This window comes from Eumetopias jubatus, unplaced genomic scaffold, assembly GCF_037043125.1.
Source record: "Eumetopias jubatus isolate StellerSeaLion01/CBP00866 unplaced genomic scaffold, mEumJub1_p1.0 scaffold_7, whole genome shotgun sequence".
Taxonomy (NCBI): Eukaryota; Metazoa; Chordata; class Mammalia; order Carnivora; family Otariidae; genus Eumetopias; species Eumetopias jubatus.
The window spans coordinates 121,426,250-121,445,325 of NW_028274813.1; the positions used below are offsets into that span (position 1 = coordinate 121,426,250).

Below are 19,076 nucleotides of genomic sequence, written 5' to 3' on the forward strand. Positions count from 1 at the left end.
CAACTTATTCCATTAACCTAACACTTTGAGATATCAATGGGGTTTCTAATTTTCATTAATATAAATGACACTGTGATCACCGTCCTTGTACATCTCTGTGCATTTGGTAATTTCTGCAGGATAAATTCTTGAAGTGCAAGTATTGAATTAAAAGATAGGGACATTTTAAAAGCTTTTGGTAAATACTGCCAACTTAACCTACAGAAATGTGTGATTCTACCTCCCACCAGCAGTGACTGAGAGCGATTCTTTTCCTCCCACACTCTCACCAACAAAGCTGTGTTGACTTGACAGAAGAAAAATGTATTCTGTTGGCTTTTTTCATTTTGCATTTCTTTACCAGTGGATTAAGTATTTTTTGTGTCTATTGATTCTATCCATTTCTTCTTCTGTAAATGTCAGTTGTGTATTTTTTTCCTTTTTTAAAAGATTAAAGTGTTCATCATTTTGTGTTGATTTTTTTTTTTTAAGATTGTATTTATTTGAAAGAGAGAGCGTGAACATGAGCGAGCGGGGATAGGATTGGGGGGTGGTGCAGAGAGAGAGGGAGAAGCAGCTCCTCGCTGAGCAGGGAGCCTGACACGGGGCTCAGTCCCAGGACCCCGGGATCATGATCTGAGCTGAAGGCAGACACTTAACTGACTGAGCCACCCAGGCGCCCGCTGTTTGTGTTGATTTCTAAGAACTTTATTTTTTAACACGGATATTTTTTAACATATTCAAAGCTAAGCAGAGTTGTATAATGAACCTCCATGGGACACACAGGTCAGCTTTAACAATTAGGAATTTATGATCAATTGTTTCATCGTGCCCCCTTCCCCCTCCCGCTAAATTTTAAGCAAATCTCGAACATCTTATTTCATCCATAAATATGTCAGCGTGTGGCTCTAAAAGACAAGGCCTCTAAGAGTTTTTCAATATAGGAAAGGTATTAACATCTTGTTTTTCATATATGCAAATGCTCAGCAGCAGATATTTTCCCCAGGTTTTTGTGCATTTTTTATTTTGTTTATGACTTTTTTTTTTTTACAGTGCAGAAATTTAGTGTTAGTCAAATGTATGCATCATTCCCTTCATGGTTCCTTCCTTTGCCTTTATGCTCAGTGGAGGCTAAATAAGATCGAAGATCTTATCCAAGAGCAGATGAGATTTCACCTCCCTGTGGTATGACTTATTACAGAAAATATTTCAGAATATTCATAATCTAACGAACCGTTGGAGGCCATGCGCACATCCATATCTGATCCCTGGTTGTTTTGTGCGTCTTGCTCTCTGGCCCCAGGGCCTGTAAGTTGTCCTTGCTTCTAATACTTTTTCTCTTTTCCTCATTCACTGTTTCTTGTTTCCTCTCGTAAACCCCCGCTCCCCCTCTCATCCGTGGCTTCTGTGTTAAATAAGGGAGACCAGGTACGCAAGCTTGCCAAGTGTTACCTGTAAAGCTGAGTAACAAGATGGCTCCAGGGCCCCAGGTGCGCTCTTGTCAATAAAGTTCACAGACTTTCTCAGATTCCCCTGGACTCCTCTGGGCCTTTTCCATGGTTCTTTTTTTTTTTTTTTTTTTTAAAGTTTCAGAGGTAGAATTTAGTGATTAACAGCCTTTCATGCTAGTCTTTGCCGCGTTCTGGTCTGATGAGTTTGTTCTCTCTGGCTCACAAACACACTTTCTCATTACGCCTGATTTGCCGCTGCTGTGAGCAATAGTGTGTGAAGGTAACTCACTTTGGCCAGGAATCTGGGTGTGAAACCCTGTCTTCTCCTCAGGTGTCCAGTGTCAACGGGACAGACGATGAAAAGGCCTCTCATGTGGGTCCTGCTGACACACACCTCAAGTCTGAGAATGACAAGCTGAAGATCGCCTTGACACAGAGGTACGGGTATTTAAAATCCAGATGGCATTTTCTCCAAGGTCAGTGCCTCCCCGCGGCCTTTCCCGCCAGGCGGGGTTTCACGAGGAGACTGGGTCCTGCTCAGAGTGTCTGGTCTTGTCTGTGGGCCAAAGGAACGCCAGCTGGCTTCATGGTTGTTCTCTGTCTGGCCAACCAGACCAGACCTGGCCGACCAACAACAACGTGGCTGTTCTGTGTCGGCCTGCGTGTGTGCGAGAGTACACAGCATGTGGAAGATGTGTGTGTGTGTATGTGTGTATGTGTGTGAGAGAGACGTGTCCCTGTGCTTGTGTTTTGTTTTGGCTTTTTGAGGAGCCAAATGTATCATTTATTTGTATAGCATAAGACTGAATCTCGAACATTCAAGAAAAACCTCTAAAAACCTGTTTAAAATAATACAACCTTACACAAAAATCAATAGCTTTTCTATGTACAAACATCACATAGAATATGTATTTGAAGGAGAGATTTCCCTTACAATACGAACTAGAACCATCAATTACGTGAACTAGACACATAAAATACAGAAAACTTAAGGGTACAGTATCTCTGTGAAGAAAGTTGTAAAATGATTTTGAGGACCATAAATGAATAATTAAACAAATAGAAAGATATATTCTATTGGGAGGTGGTAGAAATGCCTTCATATTTTAAAAAGAATCCATTCCCCCTAAATTGATATATAAATTTAACAGTCCCCATAATAATATCAACATGATTTTAATTTTTTTTGTTTTATTTTATTTTATTATGTTAATCACCATACATTATTACATCATTAGTTTTGGATGTAGTGTTCCATGATTCATTGTTTGCGTCTAACACCCAGTGCTCCACGCAGAACGTGCCCTCTTTAATACCCATCACCAGGCTAACCCATCCCCCCACACCCTCCCCTCTAGAACCCTCAGTTTGTTTTTCAGAGTCCATCGTCTCTCATGGTTGGTCTCCCCCTCCGATTTCCCCCCCTTCATTTTTCCCTTCCTGCTATCTTTTTAAACATATAATGTATTATTTGTTTCAGAAGTACAGATCCGTGATGCAACAGTCTTGCACAATTCACAGCGCTCACCATAGCCCATACCCTCCCCAATGTCTATCACCCAGCCACCCCATCCCTCCCACCCCCCACCACTCCAGCATCCCTCAGTTTGTTTCCTGAGATTAAGAACTCCTCATATCAGTGAGGTCATACGATACATAACACGATTTTAATTTTTAATGACTACACAGGCTGCGCTTACAGTTTTCCTCCCTTGAGAGTGTGGCCCATTCCCCGATGGCGGGGCTGGCCCCGTGAGCACGCTGAGCTCGCTCAGAGCTGCGGTTCTTGGCAATACTCCTGTCCCCGCCCCGGGCGGGGGCTTGGCCAGCTTCTCCCAGCCCTTCTGTGGCTGGGAAGCTGCTCTCCCCAGACTTGTCTCATTGAAAAGCTGGGTCATACTAACTCCATTTTACAGATGAGGAAACTGAGTCCCAGTGGTAAAGTGAGTCCTTGCCTAAGGTCACATGGCTAGTCAAGTTCTCCACCATCCTGCCTGCTTTTCACTCTTTTGTTGTTTAAGACACAAGATGCTTCTTGGATGAAAACGTTTCACCCCTAAAAATACAGGTTTTTAAATCCCAGCTTAATGAACAAGTGCATTGCAGGAATGGGTGTGAAGCCATTTCCCCAAATCAGCTTAAATTTTCAATCATCAACTCTGAAATTAATCAGATTCCATTTTACTTTTTTTTTTTTGCCTGTGGTGCTTGAAACTGAAAGCTTGAATTTCTAGTCACATTTCCTACGTCCTTGAGGCTGTGGGATGGAAGATAACCAGATTATTGAGATGCAGTCCTATTTTCTTACCCCCCACCCAGCCCCCCAAAAGGCCTTTCGAGACAGAAGTGACTTCAGCCAGCAGGATTGATTAGAAGCTGGACACTTTGAGCGGGGCACACCCCGCATGTCCCGTGGGTCCTGTGCATCCTGCACAGCTCTGGCCTCGGGGCACCTGCAGCTCCGCACTCGCACTCGTGTGGGCTGCAAAGCCAGGAGACAGAAGGAACATGAAAGCCAACAGCCCCTGAGGGGAGCCTGATTCCAGTTTGTTTCTTGAAACTACTTCCTTGTGGAGCATGTAGGATGAAAGACAAACACGAGGTTGTTTTGGTCCCCTGGAGGCGTCCTGCAGACCTGTGGTCCTCCCCCGCCCCTGAGGGGGACACACGCTATCACTGTCCCCTCTGCCCTCTGGTCATCGGCTCTGGATTCCCTTGCAGGCTTGGAGGGGGTACAGGTTATCATCTGGAGCCTGTCTGCCTGTCACACCAGGGTCCTGGGGTGTCGGGGACTCGTGAGACTCTCAGAGACCCGCCTCAGAGCCTGTGGCTTTGGGGCTCGCTTCAGGAGGGGATGGGACAGAGGGTTCTGGGGCAGGGGCTCAGTAGGGAGTGGAGTGAGGGGGTCCTCCCCACACTCCGTGGCTTCCTTCTTAGCTTCGGCTCCTCCTTCTCCAAGAGTTTTGTTCTTTCCTAAAGTGATAGCCCGGCAAGGTGACCTGTTGGCACTAGAGAGGCGCCAGCCCTTCTTGGCACCTGATCCTCCTGGCCGGCCCGCCGGGGGCCCAGGGTGTGGCCCCAGAGGCAGGCGGGGGGTGGCAGGTGGGGTAGAGCGGGGTGGATGGCACCCGGCATCCGGGTTACCGCCTGGGCCCACCCGCAGTGCCGCCAACGTGAAGAAATGGGAGATGGAACTGCAGACCCTGCGGGAGAGCAACGCCCGGCTGACCACGGCGCTGCAGGAGTCGGCCGCCAGCGTGGAGCAGTGGAAGAGGCAGTTCTCCATCTGCCGCGATGAGAACGACCGGCTCCGGAACAAGGTGGGTGCCGGGGGTGCCCCGGGGATGGGGGTCCCCGTTCCGCTTCTCTCTTCCCGCCGCCCTCACTCGCCCCCCCTCCCCGTGGCGGGAAGAAGACTCGCTGTCGCTCCCCTTGGAGACCCCCCTCACCTCCCCACTTTCCTGAGGAGGAACACGAGTGAGCGAGCCAGGTTTCACAGCTGCTGTTGCAAAGACGACGAACCCACGGGAGACTCCAGCCTTGTCCCTCTGATGCTAGTTGGGGGCGGCCTTCCCTTGGCACATTTCTCTACCGAAGATCAACGCACCGTGTTCACCGTCCAGAGGGTGAACGAGGAAAATAGATTTGGGAAACTGCGAGGAGCGTTCACTCAGCAAGCCTACTTCCATGCAAATCACTGTGTCTAAGAATATGAATTGGGAAGTGGGCAAAGGAATACGGCACCTGAAGTGTGAGCTGAGTGATCCGAGCATGTCATCTGCAGCCTTTCCTGTGATTAGTCGCTCACGCTCTTCGTGGTGGGGCTGAGTCGATGAGGTAGTTGTGGGGAGGCCCGAAAAATCCCCAGTTGAGACCCCAGGGGTCTCTGTGTGGCCATGTTTTGATGCTCAGCACGTTTATCAGGCAGGCCGTGGACAGCGGCTGCCGTGTAAGTGTGGGATTTCAGGGGGACACATCACCCTGAGACGGGTCTTCACGCCCCCGGCCCCCCATTGGTAACCTGCCCACCGGCCTGAGTGGAGCCACCAGAGGTCACTCCCCTGCTCGCCCATCTCACTTTGCTACAGATGACATAAAACTGCCTCGTGTCGTTTATTCATTTCAGTGCCTCAAGTGCTGACTGTGTGCGTTTCCTCCCAGGGCCTGGCCGGTCCGTCTGCCTGCAGGACCGATTGCCCACCCTTCTCTTCCCAAGCAGAGAGCTGGCTCTCGCCCCTCGTGCGAGTGTAACGGGGGGAGGAGAGGAAGTACACCCCTTAGAGTTTGCTTCCTCAACGGGAAGCACTGGGAACTTGATTTCTAGGGCACAAGGTAGCAGTTAGTGGAGTCCCCGGTGGCTCCTGGGGCTGGGGGTTCAGACTCCGGGGGCTGGCGTGCAGTTGCCTCCGAAAGTGTTGTCATCCTGACCGCCCGGCGCCCTTCCCCTCGAGGGCTGCCGCCTGCTTGTGGGACCCCATCAGTGTGATGCTTTGTGTTACCGTTGGCTCCCTTCCATCACGCTCTCTGCACACACGCTCTGGCCGCTGGGAAGCACTCGGCGTCGGACGGCCAGGCCAAGGCTGTGAGGCCTTTGAACCCCGTCTGAGGGGTCAGGCCTGGGAAGGGGAGAAGAGTGCACTCTGGAGACTTGCCAGTCCAGTCTGCACCTTCCAGCTCTCCCAGAGGAGGCTCGCTCACAGGCCAGGCCCTTCCGGCGTGCGTCAGTAAGGAAAGGTCACCCTGGTTTAAAATGTTTGAAATGTCATTGCCTCTCATTTGGGGGCCACTGTCCCACAGCGTTAATTGATTCTCTTCCTTGCTGTCTTAAACCTTTGAGATGAAATAGAATAATTCAGGACACGATCAAATGGTGTGAAAAATCATTATGGGGAGAAGCGGATAGACTCGTGGGACATCTGGCCCCTACTCGGTACGAGTCCTTTAAAGCAAACCTGCCATTCCTGTCCCGGGGCGGTGAGAGCAAACCGGAGGCCCGGCGTGTCCCGTGGCCAGTTTTCGTGTCTGCCGCGGCTCTGCCGGCATTAGGCAGGGCGGACAGCCCCGCGGGGGAGGCACACAGGGTCTGTTCGCAGTTGACGGTTCATTGTAAAAGACAGCCTCAGTGGCCGCGGTGGTCTTTGCTCCGTGACCCAGGTAAACGAGCCTCCCTGCTCCAGCCTGTGGTGTTTGTTACAGATTGACGAGCTGGAGGAGCAGTGCGGCGAGATAACCAGAGAGAAGGAGAGGAACACGCAGCTCAAGAGGAGAATCGAGGAGCTGGAGTCAGAACTACAGGAGAAGGAGACAGTGAGTGGAGGCGCCTGTGGGCGCTGTGCGCCCAGGACACGGCAGGTGTCGGCGGGGGGTGGGGGCAACGTGACCAGCCCTGGGGGGCAGCTGCCTAGATGTCAGCACGGGGGCCAGCCAAGAGCTGCCCAGAGGCTGGGGCCCGAGGGGGAGCCGGGTGTTGACGAAACAGTCGGAAACGTTTATAGGTGAGCTGCTGTCACAAGTGGAGTTGTGCTGTCGGGCTAACGCAGCGAGAGCCCCCACCATGCGGGCGTTTGTTTTCGGGGGGGCGGCAGGACCACTAAGTGCGCAGATGCTGGAGACTGTGGGCAAGCCGCCAAAGTCCCAGCCTCCGTTTCCCTGTCCAGAAGATGGGGATGCTAAGAATCCGTCTCTTTGTGGCGGCGCGCAGACATCAGGCTACAGTAATGCACGTAACAGGATTGCCCATGTGCTGCGTATTAACTCCACCGCCTTTGTTACTGTCGAGGACGTCAAGAGCTGCTTCCGCTAATGTGCACACAGATCGTGGGCTTTCAAGAAGGCTTTCTATCTGACTTTCCCATCCTTTTTCAAACTTCTGTCCCCTTAGGAGTTGAAAGACCTCCGCAAACAAAGTGAAATCATACCTCAGCTCGTGTCAGAGTGTGAATACGTCTCTGAGAAGTTAGAGGTAAGGGTGGTGGGGGCGCATCCGTCTTGGCTCCGACCAGAAGGAATTCGGGTGCGATGCGTTTCTCTGGGGGGCGGCCCCCTCTCCCAGCTCCCCTGGTAAAGCAGAGTGAGGTTCTCGTCATGAGAAGCCAGCAGGACCTGCATGCCAGTTGCCGTCTCTGCCCCCCGGCTGCAGACGCAGCAGTGTTTCTGCTCTCTCCACCTTTGCCAAGGTGTCCTGTGCGTAGCCATAGTGCAGGGGCTGTGTCCCGCTCACAGAAGTCTCCACAGAGCCATAGGGCGGTGAGAAGCTGGCCGAAGGGAGGGCGGAGAGCGTAAGACCCGGAGTGAGGCCACCTTGCCACACCCCAGCCAGTGACCTTGAACACGACCTTGGGCAGCGCCCCCTCACTGGCCTCAGATTCCTGATCACAGCTTCTTTCACTTCCCCCTACTTCAGGAGTGCTCTATTCAGGTGTACGTCCCCAGTATTAGTCACTGGTTCCTGTATACCCAGAAAGTCAGGCGCTCACTGGATGTGGGGAGAACAGGCCTGCCCCTCGTTTACGGACTCACAGCCACTCTGAGCTTAGGAGGAGCTCGACCGGCTCCCTGGCCACACCGCCTGATCCTGGAGCCCGTCCTGCCTCACTGAAGCCAGGGAGGCCTCGGCCTCTCGGTGGAACCGGGGAAATAAGTCACTGCCCCGTTTGTCCCATTTCTCTCTCCCGGAATGGAACTCACATGTGGCCTCTGCAGACCCTTCTGGGACCAGGGCCGAAGATCCCTTGTGCTGGGCCTGCGGACTTTCTCTGCCGGGCGCTTTGTGAAGGGGCCCACTTGCCTCGGGCTCCCCCAGACAGGACCCGAGCTCTGCATTCCGTGTAGGGCCGTCCTTTAATCAGGCCCGAGGTGGGTCATGCACTCTGCCTGTTAGCACCTGCGCCCGGGAGCAGGCAGGAGAGCGGGGCGCACCGGCACACCCCACATTCTGCGCTGATGGCCCCGGTCACAGACTTGCGTGCTGGGGGCTTCGCAGGCCGGGGAGAGGGGACAGCTGGGCTGTTGCGGGTCTCGGCAGATGGGCCCCCTTGGCTCTGCTCCAGGCCCTCCTCCCGCTTGTGTTGCTTCAGGCGGCAGAGAGAGACAATCAGAACCTGGAGGAGAAGGTGCGTTCCCTCAAGACGGACATTGAGGAGAGTAAGTACCGTCAGCGCCACCTGAAGGTAGAGGTGAAGAGCTTCCTAGAGGTGCTGGACGGCAAGATCGACGACCTGCACGACTTCCGCCGCGGCCTCTCCAAGCTGGCGGCTGACAACTAGGGGCCGCGGGGGGTGGGGGGTGGGCTGCAGGGGGGGGGATGGAGCGGGGGCGGCCTCCTGTGGGCGTCGCTCCCCTCCGCGCGGGTGCGGTCGGTCGTGTTTGCGCACCGGTGGCGCCGTCCACCCTCACCTCCCCGCCTGGCCAGGCTGCGGACCCCGGGACGCCGCCGACTCAGGAACCCCGCGCCAGCTCCCCCTTACGCGTTTACGCAGTCAGGGCAGGGATGTTTGTATCTTTCTCAAGGGCTGTTGCAACCACACCAACCGGACAAAGCGTTTTCTAATCCAGATACAAACACCCTTTACACCTCCTTTTTCGTAAGAGCGGTCAGAGTATTTGAGCGTCCGCCGGGCACCAGTGTGGGGGTCCCGGGGCGGGGTGGGGGGGGGGACAGCTTCCCTCGCCGTCAGAACCAAGATGCTTTCAAGCGGTCTGAGTAGAGACTCGTCCAGAGAAAGAGAACAGGTCTCTGGTGGGCGCACGGGGATGGCCTGCATCCGCTCTGCCCGCTTCCTCCCACCTCCAGTTTGTAGGGTTGCCACAACGTTCCTTTCCTGGGCTTTCATTTCTGAGCAGGTTGCTGTGCTGTGGGGGCAGAGCGCAGTGAGGGTGCCTGGCACAAAGTAGGTGCTTAATAAATATTTGTTCAATTAAACTTACAGCACTTAGTGTTTTAATCAACCCCCCAGCAGAGTCCATTGGACCCTGTTGGACGGCCCATCATCTTGCTGTGCTGGACAGGAATTCGACTGACTGTGTGTGGTCAAGCTCTGGGTGGGCTCCAGGGGCCCCCGGGGCAGGACTGGGTGACTGGAGGCAGCAGGAGCTGGTCTGAGGCCGCTCATAGCCCATCCACGGCGCTCGGCCCCTGAGTGCCTTTGAACTGGGACCACCCTTCTTCTCTAGGGTGGGGATCTAGGAGAGGACCCTATGTTGGGACTGGACAACTAAGAAAGAAATCACACAGGCCCATGAGGGAGAGGCCACTCATACTGGCTGAGCCGTGGCCTTAGCACCTCTGGCCTCTCTCCGTGCCTGCTAAGGAAAGGACCAGAGCCATAAGGCTCTCCTCTCTTACTGAGTTTCTCAGTGGGGCCAGGGAAGGTCTGGGCACCCTGCATGTGGCAAGATGGTTTGAATCCCTGGCCACGGGCATCTCTAAATGCCTTTCGGGGTGGTGGAGGATTTGGTGCCTCCTTACCCCCCTTGCCTGCTTTGGGAACCACCAAGAGAACGTCTCCTTCTAGAAAGAGTTTCTAGAATTTCTCCCTGGGGAATTTGGATGAACAATAAAACAGCCTGAGGAGGCAGGTGGGACACACACAGATGTGGCCCGGGCCCTGGGATGAATCCTGCTATTGGGACCATGTCTCTGAGCAGAGAGCTCTTACTGGGATGAGGGAGGGAAGGTCAGTCGTCTGGAGCACCAAGGCACCTTGTGGCAGGGGCGGGGACGGGGGCACGGGGGTCCTGCAGGCTGAGGGGGGTGGCTCTGCTTGAGCATACTGGGCTCGTGGCAGACAAAGTGGAAAGCATGGGCAGCCCTCTTGGTGACTTGAGATAGGGTGCTGTTGGCCCGCCCTTTCCCCAGAACCCCCCGGATAGCTCTCAGGGCAATCGGGAGAGCAGAGAGCTGGGCTGGCCACGATTCGGCCCCATGGCCCAGCAGTGGCTCAAGGGGGTTCTTCTCAGGCCAGGTGAGACCACCTGTCCCTCAGCTGGGGCCTGGGGCTGCCTGGGAGCAGTGCCTCCTGGGATTCCAAGACCTCCGCTTGGGTCTTCTGATGCCTGCCACCCCTGTGTGTTGGGTGACTTATGGATCTGGAAGGAGCCTTCTTGACCGACTGGAGCACACTCAGGTGGCATACACAGAGGAAGGTAGAGCGGCCACAGCCGTTTGTGAGTTCCGCAGCTGGGGCACTGGGAAACATTGCAGAGGTAGTGCCATGACTGGTGGGCTGCCGTGTCCCTCTGTGGTCAGGACCCATGATCCCTGCTCACCCGTCCCTGGGGGGTTTGGCCAGCACCTTGCCAGGGGGTAGGATGCATGGTGTGGCGTCGGGTGTTGCAGCCCAGGAGCCAAGAGCAGGAGGGGCGCTCCTAAGGGAGGATGGGTTCAGCGGGGAAAGCACCATAGCTGTAGGAAAGCACTGGCCTTTCACTTCCTTCTGCTTTTCTCTGAAGATCTTAGTGCTTCTTCATGGACTTTGTTTAAAAAAAAAAAGAAAAATTGGCCCGGGGGCAAGCTGGAGGGTCTGTGAAGAGACTACCCCATCTGACAGCCCCTGGCACCGTGGGGGTGGGCTCCACAGAATGAAAATGACCCAGTGCGTTCATCCCGCTTTCCGCCTGAGCCAGTTTCATGCCCTCACTTACGGGGACCGCCAGCCGCACCGACGTCCTTCGGTTGTCCGCATCGACGCGAGCGTGGGCAGCACATCTGCCTGGCACTCGTGTACCCGCCGGCCAGGCCGTGCTGCTGGACCGGCTAGAGCCAGGACCGCTTCCTTGCCGGGTCATGTCTCCTGATGCTGACACGTCTGGGGCTGGCCGCCTGAACAGGGATTAGCTTTTTTCCTGCATCTGTGAAACTGGGGCCCAAAGGAGGTGAGGTGAACCGTGGAACCCCTTTATCATGATGGGCCTTACAAATAATGTTCCTTCTGGGGTGCCTGGGTGGCTCAGTCAATTAGGTGGCCGACTCTTGATTTCGGCTCAGGTCATGATCTCAGGGTCCTGGGATCGAGCCCCGCAGCGGGCTCCCCGTTTAGTAGGGAGTCTGCTTCTCCCTCTGCCTCTGCCCCTCCCCCTGCTCATGCGTGCTCACTGTCTCTCTCAAGTAAATAAATCTTTAAACATAATAATGTTCCTTCTAGGTAAAGACCCAGCTGGGTGCATCACAAAATTGAGAGGGATGAGGGGAGAATTCTCGCTAGTGCCCAGGGAATGTAACCCCCAAGTGACAGGTTGGGACAGTGTGGTCACGCCTTGAAGGGAGAGCGAGCCAGCATCCACAGAGACCGGGAGCTTGGGTGGCCCGTGAGTCCCACACGGTCCTGCGTGCTGTCACATTAGACTCAGGTGGGCGAGAGCATTGGGCAGAGTCATTCCCCACTTTGCAGACAGGAAGCAGAGACAGTGACATGCCCATCACCCAGCAGCCTCATGGGCTCCCCATCCGGCTCTTCCGGACTTCGGTCCGGGGTCATTCTGGGAGCCATGCCACTGCTCTCCCTTTGTGACCTTTGTGTGCCAAGATGAAAGTTCTCTGGGATCCTGTTGAGAGCACACTGCAGTTATATTATTTTAATATGTGTCCACAGCGGGTGGTGATTTATAAACGCGCGAACTAGAATTACATTACGGTCATTACAGACAGTAGGCTCCGTTTTTGAATGTCTCCAGCTTTGCAAGGACCTTTCTGAGAGTGTGTTGGTTAAAATGCTGTCCGTGCTCTGAGAGGCCAGATCCACGAAACACAACCGTTGCAAGTTCTTCGTTGATGGCTTGCTTTAGTGGCGGTTTGTCCAAAGACAAACTGAGATGGCAGAGTGGTAAGCCGAGTTCCGGCTGGGAGGTTGTCTGACCGCTGCCCACCCCCTGCCCAGACCGGAGCCAGCCCTGGGGAAAGAGCAGGCCAGCCCTGTGGTTAGAGCAGGTTGAGTGGGACCTGACTTGACCCCCAGGAGCACTGTCCAGGTGGGCAGTGGTCTCCAGCCTGCAGGCTCCCCGTGGACTTCTCCAGACTCGGGCAGCCCACGAGCTCCGCCTTGAGGATGGTGGTGCCCGACGGTCATGTACTGTATTTGGCATGAAGCATCGAGGCAGGGGTAGAACAGAATATAGTTCAGGTGCTCCCTGGAAACACTGCCGTCTGCCCATTCTAAAGGACTACTTCTCTCTAGAAGTTAGGGGCAATGTTGGATGAGAACCAGCCACCGGGCATGCCAGGGACCGTACTGGGGCCCCTCCCACGTCACCAGGTGCACGCTTAGAAGGAAAGCAGCCGTGAGGAGGCTTTAGCATAGGTGTTCAAAAGGGGCTGCCCTTTAAGATGGAGACAGCCATGCTCTCTGCTCATCACTGAAACTGGGTTGCTTGTGCCATTGGTCCTTCTAAAAGTTACGACTCTTTTATTTCCTTGAAATGCCACTAGATTTTTGAAGCGCTGACAATTTAAACTAGAAGCTTGCAAATCAATAAACTAGAAGCTTGCAAATCAATGTCCGTATATATTTTTAAATGATATGCATGGTTTAAAAGGAGCCTAATTCTGAGTACATGGTTTCTCCAAAAGAAACATGTTTGGGGGGTGGTGGGGGTGGCATCATGGAGAGGGAATCCTGTACAGAAATGTGTGTTCTTTACATGTCTTTTCCATACACCTGTCTCAAGGAGATGGGCTTTTCCTCTTTAAACACCAGTCAGGCAAGAAGGAGACTTTGGTAATAATTTGGCAACTGTATGGAATGTTCTAGTGAACTTAGGAGTGTGCGTGTGTGCACCTGTGTGTGTGTGTGTGTGTGTGTGTGTGTGTGTGTGTGTGTGTTGGAAAAAGTGGGAGAAACTATAAGGAACGGTTTTAAATAAAAAATATATATACCTAAGAGCAGTCTTTAATAATCCTGGTGGTGGTGCTATATGTTCTGGAATCTGTTTCTGAGGAGATAAGTTTGTGGGTCTTTTGTTTCGAGTGGAATTGTACAGTGCCCTACTCTTTTTGATGATGCAGAGCCTTGTGAAAAGTGGTCCCCCAGGCCACACAGACCCCTGGTGCACCTGGCAGGAGGCCGGACTGTGGGACATTTTGGCAGATGATTGACAGGTCTGATGATATACAGCTGTGGGGAATGTGTTACTGTTTTTACAGTTTTACTGTTTTTCCTTCATGCCTCTTGTACCGCTTTGAATATAAAGTCCTGACTTCAGATAAATTGTTGTAGCAATGTCCTGTGATATAATAGCCCATTAGGCATTTCTTATATCAAATGTAAGAGTTTAATGATTAGTGCAAGGTGGTCAAGTGGACTGTCCCAGGAGTTCTAGGATGTGTTTTTTTTTTCCCTTTTTGAATGCATTTTTAGTTCCTAAATAACTTACACATTTTTCAAAAAAAAAAACTACAGATGAGTGAAAAGAAAAAAATCACCTGCTATTAGACCATCTGATTATAACCACTGTTAACATTTTAATATATATTTTTTCAGACTCTTTCCTATGCATCTGTATTCATTTCATTACTTTTTCATGAAATACAATTATGTTACACATAACTGTTTTATAACTTTTTTCCCTTGTGACATTATATCATGATTGTATATCACTCAAGATGTGAATTCTACCATTTTTAACATCTGTATAGGTTGTCCTGTGGATACTTGGATGGTTCCCGATTTTTTATGGTCATGGTCAAGGATATGATGAAATCCTTTGTTCTAACATCTTTTTAAACTTTTCAGAAGATTTACTGACGATCACTTCTAAAATTGGACTTGCTAGGTCAGAAGTGTGGTGGGTAATGCACATGCTACTCCGTGGATGTCTCCTTCTGTCCTTCCTGGGCACACGGGAGACTCCGCTCCAGCCCTCTCATTTGAAGTTCTGCAGGGTCCCGTGACATTCGGGCCAATGAAACCAGAGCAGAAGAGACCTGAGAAACTCCCAGGCCGAGACTGTGAGATACCCATGACCCCGTTCTCCAGGCTTTTGCACGCTTGCCTCCGCATGGGGTGATGTCCCGGCCTGGGGGCTTCTGTCAGCTGGGGTCCTTGGGGGACGGCAGAAGAACCCCTTCTCCCCTCACGACACCCGCCCCCCTCCCCACCTGCACAGACACGGAGTGTGGGGTAAACAGTAAGCCTCAGACATCACGTCACTGGGATTTCAGGGTTAGTTTGTCACTGCAGTGTAACATGTCCTATTCTGACTAACAGAAAAGGGTACACATATTTTTAGGACTTTTAATATATATTGCCTCAAATTGCCTTCCAGCAAGATGATTCCCAATTATACTCCCACCAGCAATGTGTGAGAATGTACTACTCCGCCTTTAATCCTGGTGTTACCGTGGGGGCTGGGGGCTAGTTTTGGTATGCATTGTTTGATTCAAGTGTGACCCTCGCTAACAAAAATATTGACTGGACAATATTCTTTTGTAATTTACCTATTCATCTCCTCTGACCACTTTTCTCATAAGATGTGTAGCTGTCTCTTGTTTCTAAGAAGTTCTTCCTTTCCCCATAAATACCTTAAAAAAAATTATGTACCGCTTTTTAAAATGTTTAGACATTTAAACATCTTTTCTTCTTTTTATCCAAATCTATCTTTTCCTTCATGCCTGCTACCTTTGCTGGCTTATGAAGGTCTTTTGGATTCTAATTCCAGTATTGTATAAATAGTTCCCGGGATTTTATCCTTACACTTTGTTTCTCAGCAGTTAAATCTACGGTGAGCGGGGCTTGGGTGGAAGAGCCGACGGGGATTAAGAGCACACGTACCATGATGAGCACTGCGTGAGATGTAGGATTGTTTGACCACTCCATTGTACACCTGAAGCTAACATCACACTGTACTAATTATACCGGAATTTAAAAAATAAACAGGCCAATAAATAATAAAAATAAAATGAAAAAAATGTTAAATCTATGATCCATCTGGAATTTTTTTCTAAATTGGGAAATCTGTCCTTTCTCTACAGATGTGAAATTCCATTTTTACTGTATACCCAAGCCTTCTATATCATTAAGTGTGCTTCTGAGCTCTCTGTGGGGCATGCCCTGCCGCACTGTTCCACACTGTTAGCTGTCACACATTTAGACTACACGTCTCCATTAGTTAAACGTTTTCAAAAAAATCTTAGTACTTTTTGTATATTACGATTTCTAAAAGAAATTTGGGATCATTTTGTAATGTTTAGAAGAATTGGAAATTGGATCACGTAAAAATGTATAGCTTACTCCTGTAATTCTTCAGAGAGAAGTAACATCTTTATAATATTTCAACTTTGATTTCAGTAAATTTATAAAATATTAGGCTCCCCAGTATATTTTTTCTAGTAGCTGTGCTTCCTATTGTAAATGAGCTCTCTTGTTTATTGTGTTTTCCAACTGTTTATTGTTCATATAAAGCACTACTTTTCTTCTAAGTGAAAATTAGACTCACTGATTTTTATTTAAAGTATTATATAAGAGTTGAGTAAATGTACACGTTAGGGGAAAACATAGAGACTGAAAGGGCCCCATAATGAAAATCCCTCTGCCCTAAGATAGTCAACAGTTGGTGCGTATTCCTCACATTTGTTTTCCTAAAAATATTTTTCTCTTTTATCCTTCTGACCATATGCCACAGCTCCTCCAGTACTTGCATTTTTTATTTGGTAATAGATCTCGGGCGTCTTCCTGGGTCAGTACACGTCAATCTACCTCATTTTTAACTCTGCATAGAGAGCAGTGTGTGTGTAACTGATTTATTTAACATGGCAATTGGTTCATTTTGTAACTAGCCAATTACTGAGTTTTCTTTTCTTCTAATGGTTTTGTTGTTATTACTTCTTTTGCCTCTCTCAGGTAGACAGTGGTTCTGGGTGGTAATGATGATTTTACCTCCATATTTTTTTTACCTCCATATTTCTAATGATCTTATTTTACTTCCTTATCACAGTGGCCACTTTTGGAAGAATGTTAAGTAACACACATATAATTGTGCCAGTCTTGTACATTCTTTATATATGTATTTTTTACTTAGCAAGAATACTTCTAGTGTTTCTCTAAAAGTATAAATTTTACTCTTAGTGTAAGATATTCTTAATATTTCAATTTATATGTTAAAATGATGTCTTTCTAGTTTGCTGAAAGCTTTATCAGTAATAGATGTTAGAATTTTATTAAATTCCTTTTTTCACATCTGTCAAGATGATCAAATGCTTTTTATCATGGCCTAAGATGAATCATTTTCATAGACTTGCTAATGTCTAAGCCCTCTCTGCATTTCTAGAAAAACCTGGTTGAGTCACAGTATTCTTCTAATATAGATCTCCACTCAATGTTAACAGTGGTTATTTATGGGGGGTTAGTTTATGGTAGATTTTTATTTTGTGTTTTTATCTGTATTTTCTGATTTTTCCACAAGTCTCGTGTATTACTTGTATAATAAGAGCTTTAAAATAAGAAAAATATTCTGAATTTGGCTTGCTCATATCTTAGAATTTTTCATATGTTAAGATGGATCGTTGCGTAATTTTTTTGTCCCGCTTTGTCAGGTACTGGTGTTGGGTTTATGTTAACGTCTTTAAAAAAAAAAAAAAAAAAGACAAAAACTTGGGGAGCTCTTGCTCTCTTTTTTTCTATGCCCTGGAAACATAATAAATAATATATAGAATTTTTTGCTCCTTCAAGTTTCTATAATCTGTGTAAAACTGTCCAAGTCTAGTGCCTTTTTAGGAAATAATTCTTTGACACCTTTTTAAAATGTTTTCTAGGCTCATTGGTCTCTTCAAGCTTTCTTCCTGTTCTGTGAGTTTGGAGCCATTTAAGTTTATTAATAAAGATTCTGTGAAGATTTTCAGATTTGCCAGCGTAGAGTTTTCTCCTTTCTCATTCATAACGCTGTGTGCCTGTGCTTTCCCTTTATTCTGATTAGTTTTCCCAGAATTAGTCTATTTTATCAGTCTTTTCAAAGAACTTAAATCCTAATTTACTCTTTCACCGTTTTATGATTTTTTTGTTAGTTTTTAGTATTTCTTTAATTTTTTTTCACCTGCTCGAGGTGAATGCCATTTTAAGTTTTACTTATTTAATGATGGATGCAGTTACTAGCAATTGTAAGGCTGTGACTTCTCTTCTGAATACTTCTTTGTCCATATCCCTCAGATTTTTAAGTAGATTGATCTAAGTTATAAATAATTTGTAATTTCAGATTTAACTTCATTTTCACTGGAGAGTTATTTGAAATTATTTTTTAAAATTTCCAGATATTTTGATATTTGCTATTTTTTTAACATTTGTTACACATTTTGAGCTTAACTGCTTTGCTGTCAAAGAGGGTATGGCCTGTACACTTTCTGCATTTTGGAGCTTACCGCTAGCTTCTTGGGACCTAACAACTTGTCAATTTTAATAAATATTCCCAGGATATGCATTGCTACAACACCTAAAAAGAAAAAAAAAAGTATTCCCAGGAAACTGGAAAAGAAGATATATTCTCTGAAGGGAACAAAATTCAGTCTCTCTGTATTAATTTGACCTTATTAAGTATAATATGGACCATTAATTTTTACTTATTTGATCCATTAAAGACTAAGGAAAGTGTGTGAGTCTCCCACTACTGTTGAATTTCTGTCTGTTTCTCTTGTGTTTCTAATGGTTTTTGCTTTATGTGTTTTAGTATGGTGTTATTTGGCAAATTATCTTTTTATATTTAAGGCAAAAATATGTCCCTTTGAAGACTTGTATACCTTTGTGAATGTTACCTGATTTTGTTGTAACAGTTGTTTATGTAGAAATATATAGTTCAGTAAAATGTTTGTGTCTATTTTTAAGTCAACAAAAATCTTTCAGGATTTCAAAAATCTTTTGTGTCTTAAGGTATTTTGGAAGTTCTTGATCTCCCCAAGGGTAGGTTAACGTACTCTGGGGTCGCTTCCTGAGCCGAGGGAAGGATGGCGGTGTGGGTTGAGGTCCATGTGCTTTTGGTGGAACAGAATGAGAGTTTTTGAGTATGCCAACATTTCCAGTTCCTAATTTGAGGCAACCCCATGCTTGGGTATGCTTAGGGAACACCTGCCCTTCAGCTGGTGACATTTTGCCTTGATGGGGCCAATACCAGAGCTATTCTCAACCCAAGAGGCATGTTTCTTCTGCAGGTCTAACGTTCTAAGCAGAAGGCAGCAGAGTATATGCTTGTGTTCCTGGCTGTTGTGGGGAAAGTTAATCTCAGAGACTCGTTCTACGAGAAAAGATTTTTCCAGAGCCGTTTGAACAGATACTCACATGACAAAGTGCGTCAGGCAGAGAACCAACTCTTCCCAAACACATATAGGAGGTGTGAATCTCAACCCACAGCTCAGGAGTGGAAGAAATAAGACCTTCTCTCTTTACCCCTCATTCAAGTTAATTTCTGTTTTGAGTTCCCATTCTTCCGGGCCCATGCAATTTGGTCTTGGTCAATTCTGGGACCCCGTTCTCTGCAGTGTGAGTCTTCAGAGGTTCTGGGGGGGGCTTATGTATCTTTCAAGGTCTTGGGAGGAGAGGTCTAGTGCCTGCCAAGGTGTCCTCTGTTCCTGCCCCTGCCCTGCTCTGTCTCCCACTCCACTCCCTCTGTGTCCTGCTCGCGTGCTTGGGAGTACGAGAACTTCTCAGATGTTCCTGTGCTCCGGAGATCTCT

At 48.8% G+C, this 19,076-nt stretch overlaps 1 protein-coding gene across 1 annotated transcript in view; it reads left to right on the forward strand.

The window, feature by feature from the left end:
- The window catches only part of HOMER2 (homer scaffold protein 2), an 83,396-nt gene extending 74,688 nt beyond the window's left edge, over positions 1-8,708 (forward strand). The window contains exons 5-9 of the mRNA XM_028089401.2: positions 1,762-1,868; positions 4,594-4,750; positions 6,627-6,737; positions 7,312-7,392; positions 8,507-8,708. Of these exons, the coding sequence (XP_027945202.1) occupies positions 1,762-1,868; positions 4,594-4,750; positions 6,627-6,737; positions 7,312-7,392; positions 8,507-8,695 (645 nt within the window). The 3' untranslated portion in view covers positions 8,696-8,708. The remainder of the gene's footprint in view (positions 1-1,761; positions 1,869-4,593; positions 4,751-6,626; positions 6,738-7,311; positions 7,393-8,506) is intronic.
- The last annotated feature ends 10,368 nt before the right edge of the window (positions 8,709-19,076 follow it).